The 13,118-nt window shown below is 43.0% G+C and overlaps 3 protein-coding genes across 4 annotated transcripts in view; 2 read left to right on the forward strand and 1 right to left on the reverse strand.

Annotated features, from left to right (window-relative positions):
- LOC115779769 (AP-5 complex subunit beta-1-like) overlaps nt 1-1,229 on the forward strand; it is a 4,634-nt gene extending 3,405 nt beyond the window's left edge. Inside the window, 7 exon segments of the mRNA XM_030728565.1 lie at nt 1-70; nt 73-125; nt 127-180; nt 183-195; nt 198-235; nt 237-311; nt 313-1,229. Of these exon segments, the coding sequence (XP_030584425.1) occupies nt 1-70; nt 73-125; nt 127-180; nt 183-195; nt 198-235; nt 237-311; nt 313-1,197 (1,188 nt within the window). The 3' untranslated portion in view covers nt 1,198-1,229.
- Nucleotides 1-4,816, reverse strand: part of c5h1orf50 (chromosome 5 C1orf50 homolog) — a 26,321-nt gene extending 21,505 nt beyond the window's left edge. Inside the window, 8 exon segments of the mRNA XM_030728570.1 lie at nt 2,350-2,504; nt 2,506-2,568; nt 3,369-3,492; nt 3,573-3,633; nt 3,636-3,666; nt 4,182-4,297; nt 4,769-4,780; nt 4,783-4,816. Of these exon segments, the coding sequence (XP_030584430.1) occupies nt 2,382-2,504; nt 2,506-2,568; nt 3,369-3,492; nt 3,573-3,633; nt 3,636-3,666; nt 4,182-4,297; nt 4,769-4,780; nt 4,783-4,816 (564 nt within the window). The 3' untranslated portion in view covers nt 2,350-2,381.
- p3h1 (prolyl 3-hydroxylase 1) overlaps nt 1-13,118 on the forward strand; it is a 34,270-nt gene that overhangs the window by 16,448 nt on the left and 4,704 nt on the right. Inside the window, exons 2-11 of one of the 2 annotated variants that reach the window (XM_030728567.1) lie at nt 6,816-7,115; nt 8,675-8,827; nt 9,163-9,352; nt 9,663-9,794; nt 10,570-10,709; nt 11,882-11,971; nt 12,073-12,125; nt 12,227-12,354; nt 12,446-12,573; nt 12,747-12,842. In XM_030728567.1, coding sequence (XP_030584427.1) covers nt 6,816-7,115; nt 8,675-8,827; nt 9,163-9,352; nt 9,663-9,794; nt 10,570-10,709; nt 11,882-11,971; nt 12,073-12,125; nt 12,227-12,354; nt 12,446-12,573; nt 12,747-12,842 — 1,410 coding nt within the window. Of the gene's footprint in view, nt 1-6,551; nt 7,116-8,674; nt 8,828-9,162; nt 9,353-9,662; nt 9,795-10,569; nt 10,710-11,881; nt 11,972-12,072; nt 12,126-12,226; nt 12,355-12,445; nt 12,574-12,746; nt 12,843-13,118 lie in introns of those variants that run through there. The other variant, XM_030728566.1, reaches the window with a different exon arrangement.

Genomic DNA, 13,118 nt, shown 5'->3' on the forward strand with positions numbered 1-13,118 from the left:
ATCCTCCAACATAGCACCCTCAACTTCCTCTCCAGCATCATCACGCCCTCCTCTTCCTCATTGTGCGCAAATGTGATTGGCGTCTGGGAATTACAATCCTTGGAGTCTGCCGCCGCCTGCTCATCCCACCCGAGTCTGGACTCACTGCTCACAGCTAATCCGCTGGCTGACGTCTGCAGCTCATCGTTTGTCACTATGAGACATGGAGATCCAGGACCACGCCCGTCTTTACTACAAACCTCCTGACCACGCTGTCAAAGGAGAAGCTGGCTGGGGTGTTGGCACAGGGTGTGGAAGAGGGAAGGCGTCAGGGTCAAGAAGCAGTCGCTCTCTTGCCTCATGGATGAGGGACTGACGAGCATGTTGACCATTCAGCAGACAGATAAAGCAGTATTCAGGCTGACGGAGGCGCCTCTGAGCCAGCGAGGAGGAGATGTAAATCCAAATGAAGCAGAGAAAGGCCCAGATGAGGCGAGTGCAACAGTGGAGGCCTACAGAGATCAATTCAGTGACTCCAGCTTTGCTTCAGAAATCACCTTAAGGTACGGGCTGATCCACGTCAGCGCTCACGACGCCCTCTTTGATCAACTCTTCAGCATCCGCCTCCACTTCAGCCTCACAGACCATCACTACGAGAGCTGGGCGACAATCAGCGTCCCGTGTCTTTTCAGAGAGAGACCGTCGCCCATAGTTCACCTCAGACTGAAGCCCAAGCAGCCTTACCCCACCACCCTCCACGCCAGCGCCATCTTCACCACCCAGGATGGGCGTACGTGGCACACCACCCTGCCCGACATCCACGTGGCTTTCCAGCAGACATTTCTGCCTCTGTCTGTCCCCTCGAGCTGGGGACGAGGTGGCACACTAAGGGTGTTTGAGGGATTATGGGACGAAATGTGCGCAGAGAGCGGAGACAGTGCTGTAAGCCTATTCTGCTGCCAGCTGACGGACGCAGCTCTGAATACACTGGTGGAAAAGCACTTCCTTTCCTTCCTCGTATCAGACCTGTCACTTAAAGAAGAGTTCAGAGTGCTTTTCGTCCTCCCACCACGCTCTCACATCCTGTTGAAGGTCAGCTCGGAGGAGGACGCCGTGCACTTCAACATTGCCACTGATAACTGGGAGCTTCTGCCTTACATTAGTTCTTACCTACTGACAATCACATCTTCACAGGAAGACACTCTCAGCTCACTGTGATGGACAACACTGACCTGATTTTTAACAAAAAAGAAAATAACTTTAACATCCACATTTTTCCAATTAAGATGAAATGACTATCGACTGTTGATTTGAAATGAAGAAATTGCACTTTAATTGCCTTGACATACAATTTAAACATGAAATTACATCTTTTGTAATTTATTTACAGGAGGCAAAAACATGGCATCTTTTAAATTATTGTATTTAAAAAAATAAATCATCAAATTAATCATCAGGAACGTCCCTATTAGTGCCCCAACTGATATATCAGCCAATATTATGCATTTGCCTCTATACTGGTATCGCAAATTGTCATTTTCAGCATATAAATAAAAGTTTCAAAGTAAAGATGACAGGAGAAACACATTTCAACCATGCTATGAGTGTTGATGTTGCATAGTCGTCCACCGGAGGCAATACGCATTTTCCTCCCTGTTGGAAACACGTTTGGAACGCCACAAAGACGACCAGCGATTTGTTTATTTGTAAAATTAATTTCTAACCTATATGGTCACATTATCCTAGTAATTATCCATAACTCCATAAATTTTGTGTGTCTGAAAGAAAGGGAAAAAATATTGGCTGATATCATTTAAGTCAAATATCGGTATCGCTCTTAAAAAAGCTGGCTAGTTTGGGCTCTAATTCCCAACGTTATACAGCTCAAAGTTTGCAGAATAAAGCTGTATTAAAGGTGCCTTTTTTGACCAAAAAATGGTGCCGAAGAACAACATTTTTAGAAGCAGCTGATTTTTTTCTTTAAAAAAAAAAAAAAAAAAACTACACAACTCAGAACTCTGTTGCTAAACGCAGGCTGTTGTGCTTGTTTGACAGCTAGCTGTGCTAACATGCAATGATGTGAAACAGTGGATGTCAGCTTTTTTTCCTTTGATGAGCTTCATGGTGCAGCTTTACATCTGATCCTGTACTGAATGTTGGTGGGATCTCCAGCTGCATCTAAGGAGAAACAGTTCTAATGAAGGTAAAAGTGTCCAGGCACAGTCCCAATTAGAAAAGTGGTGTGTACAAACAAAAACCTAAACAAATTATACACTTAAGGCAGCGTAGGAAAGTCACTTAAAACAGTTGACTCTTTGATATCAGTAGTTCTGAAGTATGTAAGACTGTAGTTAGCATTTAGCACACGTCCTTATGAAAGCCCAGTTTAAGCCATCAGTTCTTTATTCGGTGAGGCCTTTGAAGTTCAGCCCTGTGTACGATGGTAAGGCAGTCTGCTGGCTGACGAGTTTGTCCATGATGGCTATCTCTGCATCCCTTTTCTCCACCTCATCTAAGGGGGTCCAACGACATGTCGTGTTGAAGTTTGAATGCACCAAGAAATGGGTGAGGACAGCTTGGGCCCCATTCCTTCAAAGGAGAGGAGAAGATGTGTTTGAGATTAGGAATCTACTGTGAGGGGGATTTCTATATTTGCCTTTAGTTTCCAAACATTCAAGACATCACTTCATAATAATAAACTGATCAACCCTCTGTCACAGATAAACAGCAAAGGGTCAGCACATCAGACCTATTAAAGCCTGCTACACACCAGCAGCTTTTTCTTTATACGTTTGTAAAAAGTTTGCAGAAGACTACAAACTGTGGTCCAGTGAGTCGGCATGACTGAAAAGCTCCGGCAACGACTCCCTGTCAGCTTCACTTTTCTGTTTCCATTTATTGTGGTCCATTTATTAGTCACATGTTGCCTTACATGTAAAGAATGCTTCCTACTCTCCTCCTCACAGTGAGGATTACAGTTTATCGGTGTAACACCGATATCAGATCAGTACTTGGGTATTAGCACAAACCAGAAGCTTAAGTATTTGTGTCACATAGGTACATTTTTAATAAAAAAAAATTGGGAATTGCAGCCAAATTTGATAAAATTCTAACTTTCCACATTGCTTACCTTATTAACATTTATAGTTGGGGAAAAAAAAAACTTACAGAAACCAGTTTGTACTTTTAAACCATCCATACCTGCTAAATTCAACCTAAGCTGCCTGTCTGGTTTAATCAGCTCCCTTCCGGCTGCATGACCTTTGAACACTACATTCACACACAGATGTGCAGCGTCACGTTAAGCTGTGCTGGAGTTTTGTAACTCCTCCTGTCAGTCTAGGCTGACATAATGTGAAGGAGGCTCAACAGGCCAGTGTGATGCCTACCTTAGGAGAGATGATGGAGAAAGTATTCTGTCCAGATGGCCTCTGATAGAGGTAGTACATGTTGCCTGGCTTTTTCACAATGTTACAGGCAGCGTGGTGCAGCTCAGCGTCTCTTTTTGCTTCTCTTCCAAAGTCTAAGAGAGAAGCAAACATGCTGCCTTTAGATCACAGGAATGCAACTACTGCAGCTCGTTCAGCATGCACAACTCTTACCTTTCTAGCCTGCTCTGCAGGTATCTAATCTGGTCTGCAATGACTGTCAGTTGTTGCAGGCATTGGCTTTTACAAACTCATCTCCCTGGAAAAAACAAACAACACAAATATATATACTGTCAGCTGCCAGTGCCTCCCCCCTCAGCATCCTGGCAGTAGAATCTTTAGGTGGCACAAATCCCTGGGAGTACAAGCTCTACAGTACATGATTACCTTAACGGGGTGCATATGAAACCTTAGTCATTTGCAAATGGCCAAAGAAGAACCAGAAATAAGAAATGCTAAAATCATGAAAGTATAAGCCACTTTCTATGATTGGCATTGTTATGGTAAGAACTAGTCGTCCAAGATTCAAACTTGTCTGAGATTTTTCTAGCTCACACAGTTCTCGAGGTATCGTGTTGACTCAGTTTGAACTTGGCTGCCAACAATACTCCATCAGCCTTTTTAGGCTGAGGGGTAAAAAACAAGAAACACCCCCAGACATATAACACATTTATTATAATCTCATATGTCCAATCTCATTGTGTATGCTTGCATACGCAGTGACAATAAGAATAACCTGAAAGTAAACCACAACAAAACTTAACCCATCCAAACCTTCTGGACTTGCTCTGCCAGGGCCCACCAGATCCATGGGTCACCCACTCTGTTGGTCTGGTAGGAACTAACTAGTTCCAGCCCACTGGGGGCACTGCTGTTCTCAACCAGAGTCACTGCAAGAAAAAAACAAAAAAACAAACATGCAGGAAGAGCTCTATCAGTTATGTAGCAGAAAATAGCAGGACTGTTTCTATCATTTCATATTTCTACTTGAGCCACAAAGTGCTTCAGAGTTGACACTTCAACACGGACATTATTTAACCATTATTTATTTAGTCTCAGGGGCTTCCATTAAACCAAAAATGTTGATGAAGAGAAGACTTAATTTTTTTTGGTGGGTACCTACTAACACGGAGTTATTTTAAATGGACACGGTCCTCTCGCCTCGGTGGGCTTACACAGTGCTTCAGTAACCAAACAGTAACCAGTGTGGCTGCAGCCCAACATCACCACACGTTCAGCAGTAACTGGAAGGTTATCTGGCTACCAGTACAGTTATGCTTTCAGTTAACACTGGGTTAGCTCATTAGAGCAAAATGTTAAATCTGACAGTGAACAGAAGGTCCGACATGTCTGTGTGTTACCTGTGGTGGTTTGTCGGGCTGGTTAGGCAGGCTGACCGTCCTGTCCATGTTGTCTTTTCTGATTTTTTTTTTTTCCTACAAACTTCCCTCTCTCGAGTGATGTTAGTGAGTTTAATAACCTGTTGTAGTTACAACACTTGCCGATTTTGTAACCAGTTAATATTTGACGAAATACCGTCGGTACCGCTGGGTCCTAATCTCCGCCCCTTTAAAGTCAAATGGTTGTCCGAATTTGTGCCTTTTTAAAATGCATATAACTATACAGTTAATTTCAGCTTTCTTGTGATTATCAATTATTGTGTTTTCGTGAAAGTATGCAGTGGGATTAATAATAATCTAAACTTTTTTTATATGTATTTTATACTTCATAGCATAGGTTTATTATTTTTAGGCACTCCAATAACAGCTCAGCAAAGGCCAGAGCATTTAAAGGAGAAGATATGTCGCTGTTCAGAAATAGACTAAATTATATGATGGCACACATGAAAGTGAAGCTGTGCTCCACTTTTCAACTGTCACAGAGTCAGGCTACGCATCAACCCTCCCAGGTAATGGTTACTTTAAAGCTGGGACTTCCGACTGAAAGTAGTTTTTATTGGTTTTCTCTCGATCTTTCTTGCGAATACTGCGTTCCCCATAATCCAATGCGCGCCCACTTACACTTTTTGTCGTTGTATTTTTGCCATAATGCAAAAATAAAAGTCCTTTGTTTTTCTTTATTACGGTGGTGGGTGTACAATCATATGTTTCCCAACCCTGTTTTGTAAAAAGTTTACTTATTATTGCATAATTGATAATAAAATAACACATGGCCTGCATGATTCGATTATATTCTATGACCAGCAAAAGGAGAAGTGCACCGACGTAGATATAGCTCTCCACAACCACCGTCAAATAATTCAAGACTTCCACACACAGAGGGCTGATGTTGCTTATCAGTTTATCAAGCTGCTTTAATTTTCTCCTTCCCATAAATGAGTGGCAAATCTGCGGGCTATGTTAATGATACAGAAGAAGAGTCTAAATAATTCACAGTATGTGGTTGGAACTGCTGATACTGTAACACACTTCAGATCTGATGGGAATTCTGCCCCAAAATAAGATCTGAAAGTTTTTTTTCTCTACTATGTATATCCACAGTTACACAACTTTACGGTTTCATTATGGCTTCAATCCAGAGTAGCCGCACACACAAGGTCTCTGCTCATCCCACACTGAACAGACACGTCCCCCTTAAAAGGTTTTAAAAGTACATTTTAGACCATTGATCGGCGACCACTATCCTCAGCATTTAATATTTTCCTACAGATCTGAGGTAGCGTTGTGTCATGTCTCCTTATATAATGTCTGTGGTTAGTAGTATGTGAGGCTGTGTGATACAAAAAGCCATCTTGTGCTTATCTCGGGGACACAAACAGCAGTATATGACAGTTTGTGAATGAGAACAGGCCCGAATCTGTTCATCAGGATCAATCATCCATCAGAAAATAACTAAACCTGGTTCCTTACCTTTGTACACTTTTCACTGGTTTGTTGCCTTTTCCCTAAATGTTTTCAATAACCTTCCATACATTTCAACCATAACTTTGTGTCACTGGGAAGTGCATTCAGCCAGTAAAAATCAGCGACATTGTTCTGACAGTTTACCAGTTGCGCAGGGGTCCCAGATTTGAAGCTGTAAATCCAGCTCGCACTATAGTGGCCGATACGTATGCATATGCAGATGGGGGGTGGGGGTGTTACCAAGGGGCTCAACTGTTCAAATCCCACCTCCTGACAAGCTCCTGGTGGAGAAAGAAGCAGCAACACCTCCTCTCTCTGCACCGGCTCGTCGGTCTCAGGTCCAGGCTCGGGTCCTGCTGCAGAGCCCCGACATTTTACCATCATGGAGCTCCGCTGTGCGCTCACTTTCCTCTGCCTTGTTGTGTCTGCGGGCACATCGGACACTAAACTGAGCGACCACTTTGTTCTGGAGCCTTATGATTTCCTCTTCGACACGGCGGTGGAAGCTTACTATAATGGGGACTGGTTATCGGTTATTCTGAACATGGAGAAAGCGCTCAAAAACAAAGCTACGGTGCGCAAAGTTAAAGCTGATTGCCGGCAGAGTTGCGCCAACCAGACCGCTTTCGGCGAGCCTTTGGCCGGGCTGGGAGTTCCCATACCAGGGACCGGCTCCGTGGACGATCTGGGCTTCTTCCAGAAAGTCCTGAAGCGGGCCGACTGTGTGAACTCCTGCGAAACGGAGAAACTCGGCTCACCAAGTTTGCATCACGTCAGCGAGGAAATAGAGCTGGAGTTCAAGAAGAGGACCCCATATAATTACTTACAAGTGGCTTATTTTAAGGTAGAAAACAACGCTGGCCTGTCTCACTGCACACATTCACTGTTCCCGGTTACTTTGCTCTGCGGTCGCAGAACAAAGCGAAAACTTTTGCACCAGCTGTTTTTAGCCTCCAACTTAGAGCTGATGTGGAGCTGAGTACCGTTTTGTCCCAACCCCCCAAAATCCAAGACAACCGTGCCACGTCTTAAGGTGGAGTCAGCTGCGCTGGAGTCTGACGTTAGGACGTAAAGTTGAGGATATTACGGTTTTAAGGCCTAATGCTGCTCTCAAAAGCACAGAATCTTTATCTGTAAAACAGAAGTTTCGTTGCATGTTTTAGACATAATTTATGGTAAATTAAGCGTAACTGGGACGTAAAGCTGAATGGAACAGCATGACTGTACGGGACTTATTTAGCTGTCCTGATGAGTGAAAATGAAAACTTTGTATGAAACTACACAATCAAAATTGTGTGTTCTCGTTGGTGTGATGCGGTACAGGTGTGTGGGACAAGCGCCACCCTTCATTTCTTCATATTTGCTAAGAAAAAGGAGCTTGAACGCACTCAGGCAGCTTCCTTGTAATTTCTTTAAGTATTCTTCAGGAATAGTTCTCCAGGCGTCCTGAAGGGCATTCAAAGCTCTTCCTTGGATGTTGCTTGCTTTTGTTCTGTTCTGGGTCAAGATGATCCCACACTGCTTCAGTAATGTTGAGGTCTGGGCTCTGTGGGCTCTGGGCACTATCATGACTGATAGTGATCCATTGTGCGTTTTTCTATCAGGTATGCTTTTACTGCATTGGCAGTGTGTTTGGGATCATTGTCATGCTGAAAAATGAAGCTGTTGCCAATCAGATGGTTTCCTGATTTCTGCATAATTCCATCAGATTTGACAAGATCCCCCACACCACTGGCTGGAATGCAGCCCAAACCACAACAGAGCCGCCACCGTGTTTTACAGATGGCTGCAGACACTCACTGTTGTACCTCTCTTACATCTGTACCAGTCTGGCCCACTTCCCTGATGGTAGCTAATAATGTAGTCCCCAATATGGGTCATGTTATGGCACCCGACACACCTAACAGAGGTAGGTATTTTGAAAACCCTTCCCTTGGGAGCCAAACTTGAAACATTATTAGCTCCTTCCACTCACTGAGGAAGCTGCTGTGTGCAAAGGGAGTTTCATGCTTCAACCTTCAGTAATAATGTTCATCAGAAATAAGCATGGAGTTTTGATAGCTAGGTAGCATCTTCAGCATGACATTTTCATGGATTGTTTTGTGTGTACTGGAAGGTGCACATCACAGACAAAACCTGTATTATTTGAATTGAAAGTGTATATGTGGGGAAATGTAATCTGGAAACCACGCTGTGCTTTGAATAATAGCGCTCCTAGATTAAGAAAATGCATAATTTACAGCTGCTTTAACATAAAGAGTCAGAAAGCCCGTACTCTGTTTTAGAGAAATGTGGATGGGGGCACATTTAGCTCCTGTAAACAGACCTGCTTTTCACTCTGGAGGATTTTTCCAGTTGTATTAAATAGGAGAAGACAAACTAAACAGTTGTGTGGTTTTTCAGATCAATAAGCTGGGTAAAGCAGTGGCGGCTGCCAACACGTTCTTCCTGGCCAACCCAGATCACATGGAGATGAGGCAGAATCTGGACTACTACAAGATGATGGCAGGAGTACAGGAGGAAGACTTCAAAGATTTGGAGGCCAGACCGCATATGGTGACAGCAAACTCCTTCTCTGATGATGTTAATGCTGTTATGTTCTCTTAGCCTCAGTCTCACCTCATTCTCTACAGATTTGCTGACTGTCTGCAGTTTTTCTTTATTTTTAGTGACATTTCATTAGTTTTGTTCAGTTTAATTTGCCAGTTCACAATAACTGTTGCCTCACACTGGTTATGCTGCAAGGTAAGAAAAGAGGAAAAACAAGGAGGGAATTTTTTTTTCTTTTTTTTTTTTGGCATTTTGCCTCATGATTCAGTCTGCCTATCTGACTGACAGCATACAAATGAACCTGACTGTTGCAGTAGCTATGATGCACACTCTCTCCTCAGGCCGAGTTTCTGCTGGGAAAGAGCCACTACAGCGACGACTCCTTCGTCCTGGCAGCTGAACACTTTGAAGCAGCCGTGGATGAGTACTTCATAGCTGATAAGGAGTGCAGAGCTCTATGTGAGGGAGCATACAACTACGATGGATACAACTACATGGAGTACAGTGCAGACCTGTTCCAGACCATGACTGGTGAGGCAGTACTTTGTTTGGGAACAGAAAAAGTTCATATAAAGCTGAGAATTTGATGTAAAGCGGCTTGCAAGGGAGAAATTTGGATGGCCAATATGAATAGTATCCTCCAAAGTATCAAGATACTGAACCCTAAGTTGCTCCTGATGCGTTCACAGGAGTGTGAATGTTAGATAGAAAGCACTTAGGTGAATGTAGTGAATGAGACATGTTGTATAAAGCATTTTGCACGCTCATATAGAGTAGAAAAGCACTATTTTTAAGAACCAGTCCATTTAAATACCTGCATAAATGTGACTGTGTCCCTCAGACCACTACCTGCAGGTACTGAACTGTAAGCAGCACTGCGCCGTGGAGCTGGCCTTATCTGCTGGCGGAGACAAACCCTTTGAGGACTTCCTGCCGTCACACTTCAACTACCTGCAGTTCTCCTACTACAACAGTGAGTTTCACGGTGTTTTCCTTAAGTGTGGTGAGGAATGTATGCCTTTATGTTCAACACTGTTGTTAACCCTAGAACACTAACACAGGGGGATTTTCACCCATGTGAAAGTGAGTTACAAAACTCACATTAGTGTTTTAAGGTTAAAGACAGTGGATAAAATTAACAAAAAAAAATATGTAACTTTGTGTAAAATTTCATAGTATCACATTTTGGTGCCCTCTAGTGGCAGATTCAAAAAAGACAACATAAAGCAGCATTTGATTTTTGAATATTTTTCAACAATTACAGCCTCCTGAGACCCGAGCTCCTGTATGCGATGCATTTTCAATTTCTCCTAGATATTTGTGATTAGATGGACCTGAAATGTATATAAACTAAGCTTCCTCTTTGAACAGGATTTTGTATTTTGTTACATGGTTGTTACATACTTTTGTGAGAAAAAAGATGTCCTCAGATGTGGACACTGGGATTATTTTATAGCATAACAACAAAAACACAACAAAAATCCGCTTGTTAGGAGTTACTGCTCTTTAAGAAGCAGCGTATATGCTGTAAGTGCCATAACATCATTGTTCTCAGAGCTGACTCAGTCACTCCAAACAAAGTTTGTTCACACACGATGTGGAAAAAACTGCTCCTCACGTGTAAAGTTAGGAGAAATGCAACATGAGGAGAAACAGGATTATAAACGTGACCCCTCTTCCACAAAAAAAAAAAAAAAAAAGATCCTGACTAATAAATAATAACCTTCGTTTTTGTCCTTTCTCTCCAGGTGAGAAGTACGAGCAGGCCATAGAGTGTGCTAAGACCTACCTGTTGTTCCACCCCGAGGATGAGGTGATGAACCAGAACCTGAATTATTACTCTGCCGTGCTGGGTGAGGACAAAGCAGGAACCATATCAGCCCGACAGGTACAGCTGCACTGTGCTTAAACAGAGGCTTTCACCCTTTATTCCAACCTCACCGCGAGTGCAGGTATTCTTAGCAGCATGTTATCTTAATCCTTAATGATCAGCAGTAAATTAGCCTGAACAACGTGGCAGAAAAATGGCCTCCATCAGCACTCACATGTACTCAGGGGTACACAAGACATTAAAAAAAAAGCTCCAGTGGTGACTGTTTGCTGATTCTGAAAAAAGATTTGAGCTGCCCCGGGCCCTAAATGGCCACATAATGCACTATTTATAGCAGGTTATTAGGGTTATCCATCATTACTAATGACTAAGTGATTATTTCCCAGGGTGGCGATTTCTGCCTTTCACTCTCTGGCCTGTGCTAAGTTTTGGAATATAAGTACTCCAAAAGTAGTTGCAGGTGTAGCTCCTTCAATTGAAATGGAAATCAGTGACCTTATTGTCCAGCCTTTAAGTTTTCTTTGAACATTTGATATAACAGACATCACCCTTAGAGCGTATGTCTGTATCCAAAGCCTAGCAGTGTGTATGCACCATGGAAGCAGAGCAGCAGCAGGTTCAGTTGTCCCTCTGCTTCACCTTAGTTTTGTGAGCGCTCTGAGCCGTAGATGTGTTCTTAAAGCAGAAGTGAATAAAGAAAAATGGGATCTGCTTCTAACCAGCAGGGAGAATTGTCATGGTTAAAGCCAAATCAGCTATGGTGGGCTGGCACTGAGATCAGCTGATCTGCCAGGATTGAATCTAAATTTGGTTTTGTGGCCCACCTGAACTAATGCTATGCTTGATTCCTGGAACAAGGGTTACTCTGTGATTCAAAAGGTCAACAGAAAGAAGTCTATCCTTTCAGCCTCATTGCTTTCCCTGTTGAACTATGATCACCTTAGTGTCCAGATGGATGAATTATAAAAAAAAACAAAACCTGACATGCATGCGCCACTGCTAACACGTGCCCTTCAGAGGGTAAAATAAGTGTAAAAGAAGCCCCCGGACCACTTTGTTCCCACTCATATAGAAGTAATTTAAATTTGACAAAGATAACTGGAGCTAAGGAACCAGAGGTATAATTATTGGCTCTTAGTCTTCATAGAACAGGCTTCATGATAGTTTAATATGAGTTTAGGAGCAATGTTACATGCTGCTGATCTCAGCTTGTAAATCGTAATCTCCAGGTGGTAAAACAGCACATTCAGCAGTCCCTACTGGAGAAAGAGCTGCTCTACTTTGGTTACGAAGCCTTTGGATTGACTTTTGTAGATCCAGTGAGTGGATACATTTTTTTACATCTCACCACATTCTGCACTACTTATTCAGTACTGAAGGATGAATAAATGTGCAAATTTTCTCTTATTTTTGCTTAAAGAACTCATGGACTCCTGAAGATGTCATGCCAAAGAAACTGAGAGATAAACAGAAGTAAGACTGAGGGCACTGCCACAGGTGTGCAGGTTGAGTTTAAGTTTGCAGTTAAAGTCAGTGTGTCAGTCTTGTCATCTGTGTGTGTGTGTGTGTGTCAGGGCTGACAGAGAGACTGCAGCGAGGATCACAGAGGAGATCGGAAACCTGATGAAGGAGATCGAGAATCTGGTTGAGGAGAAGAAGAAGGATTCTTCAGAAATGGCCAAGATGATAGTGCCGCAGGAAGGTGAATGTTTCAGAGTGCCAGGGTACAAAATTTCAGTCATGTGTAACTAGCCTTTGTCCTCATGTGTTTAACTGTGACCTATATCTTGTAGGTGGTGCTCTGCTGTACAATGACATCAAGGTGACCATGACATCCAAGCAGCTGAATGGCTCCCAGCGGGTGTTGCTGGATGATGTGATCAGTGAGGACGAATGCAGGGAGCTGCACCGCCTCTCCAATGTGAGTAACCCGAGGCGTAACGCTATTTTTTTATTTTATTTTTTTTAGTGCATTCCATGTCAGCAAAGGTCTCCTCACATCACCTGCATTCTGACTGTGTCCTGTGTATATGTTTTCTCACTGCGTGCATCAGCTTGTCATGTCAGTCGCTTGATGCTGCACTTATTTCACAGGCAGCTGCTCTAAAAGGCGATGGCTATAGAGGTCGACCGTCCCCGCATTCCCCCAGCGAGACGTTCCAGGGAGTCACCGTCCTGAAGGCTGTCAAGGTCTGTGATGCACATTTTATAGGAAAATTAAAAATTAGCGATGTCAACTCCGGCGCACTCTTAACCTTTACTCACGGCAAGGGGAAGGATTCAAGCCAGTTCTGTCTGCAAAAACAGGTTAAAAATATATATTTTTTAGTCTTAACAGCAGATTTTTTTCCATGTTTCAGCACCAACAGTGATCCATAAACAACAGAGAACACAACATATAATTTACATGAGTTACCAGATGAGCACAAAGATGTTTGCAACAGGTTAATAAAGAAACTCACCAGT

This window comes from Archocentrus centrarchus, chromosome 5 (genome assembly GCF_007364275.1).
Source record: "Archocentrus centrarchus isolate MPI-CPG fArcCen1 chromosome 5, fArcCen1, whole genome shotgun sequence".
Taxonomy (NCBI): Eukaryota; Metazoa; Chordata; class Actinopteri; order Cichliformes; family Cichlidae; genus Archocentrus; species Archocentrus centrarchus.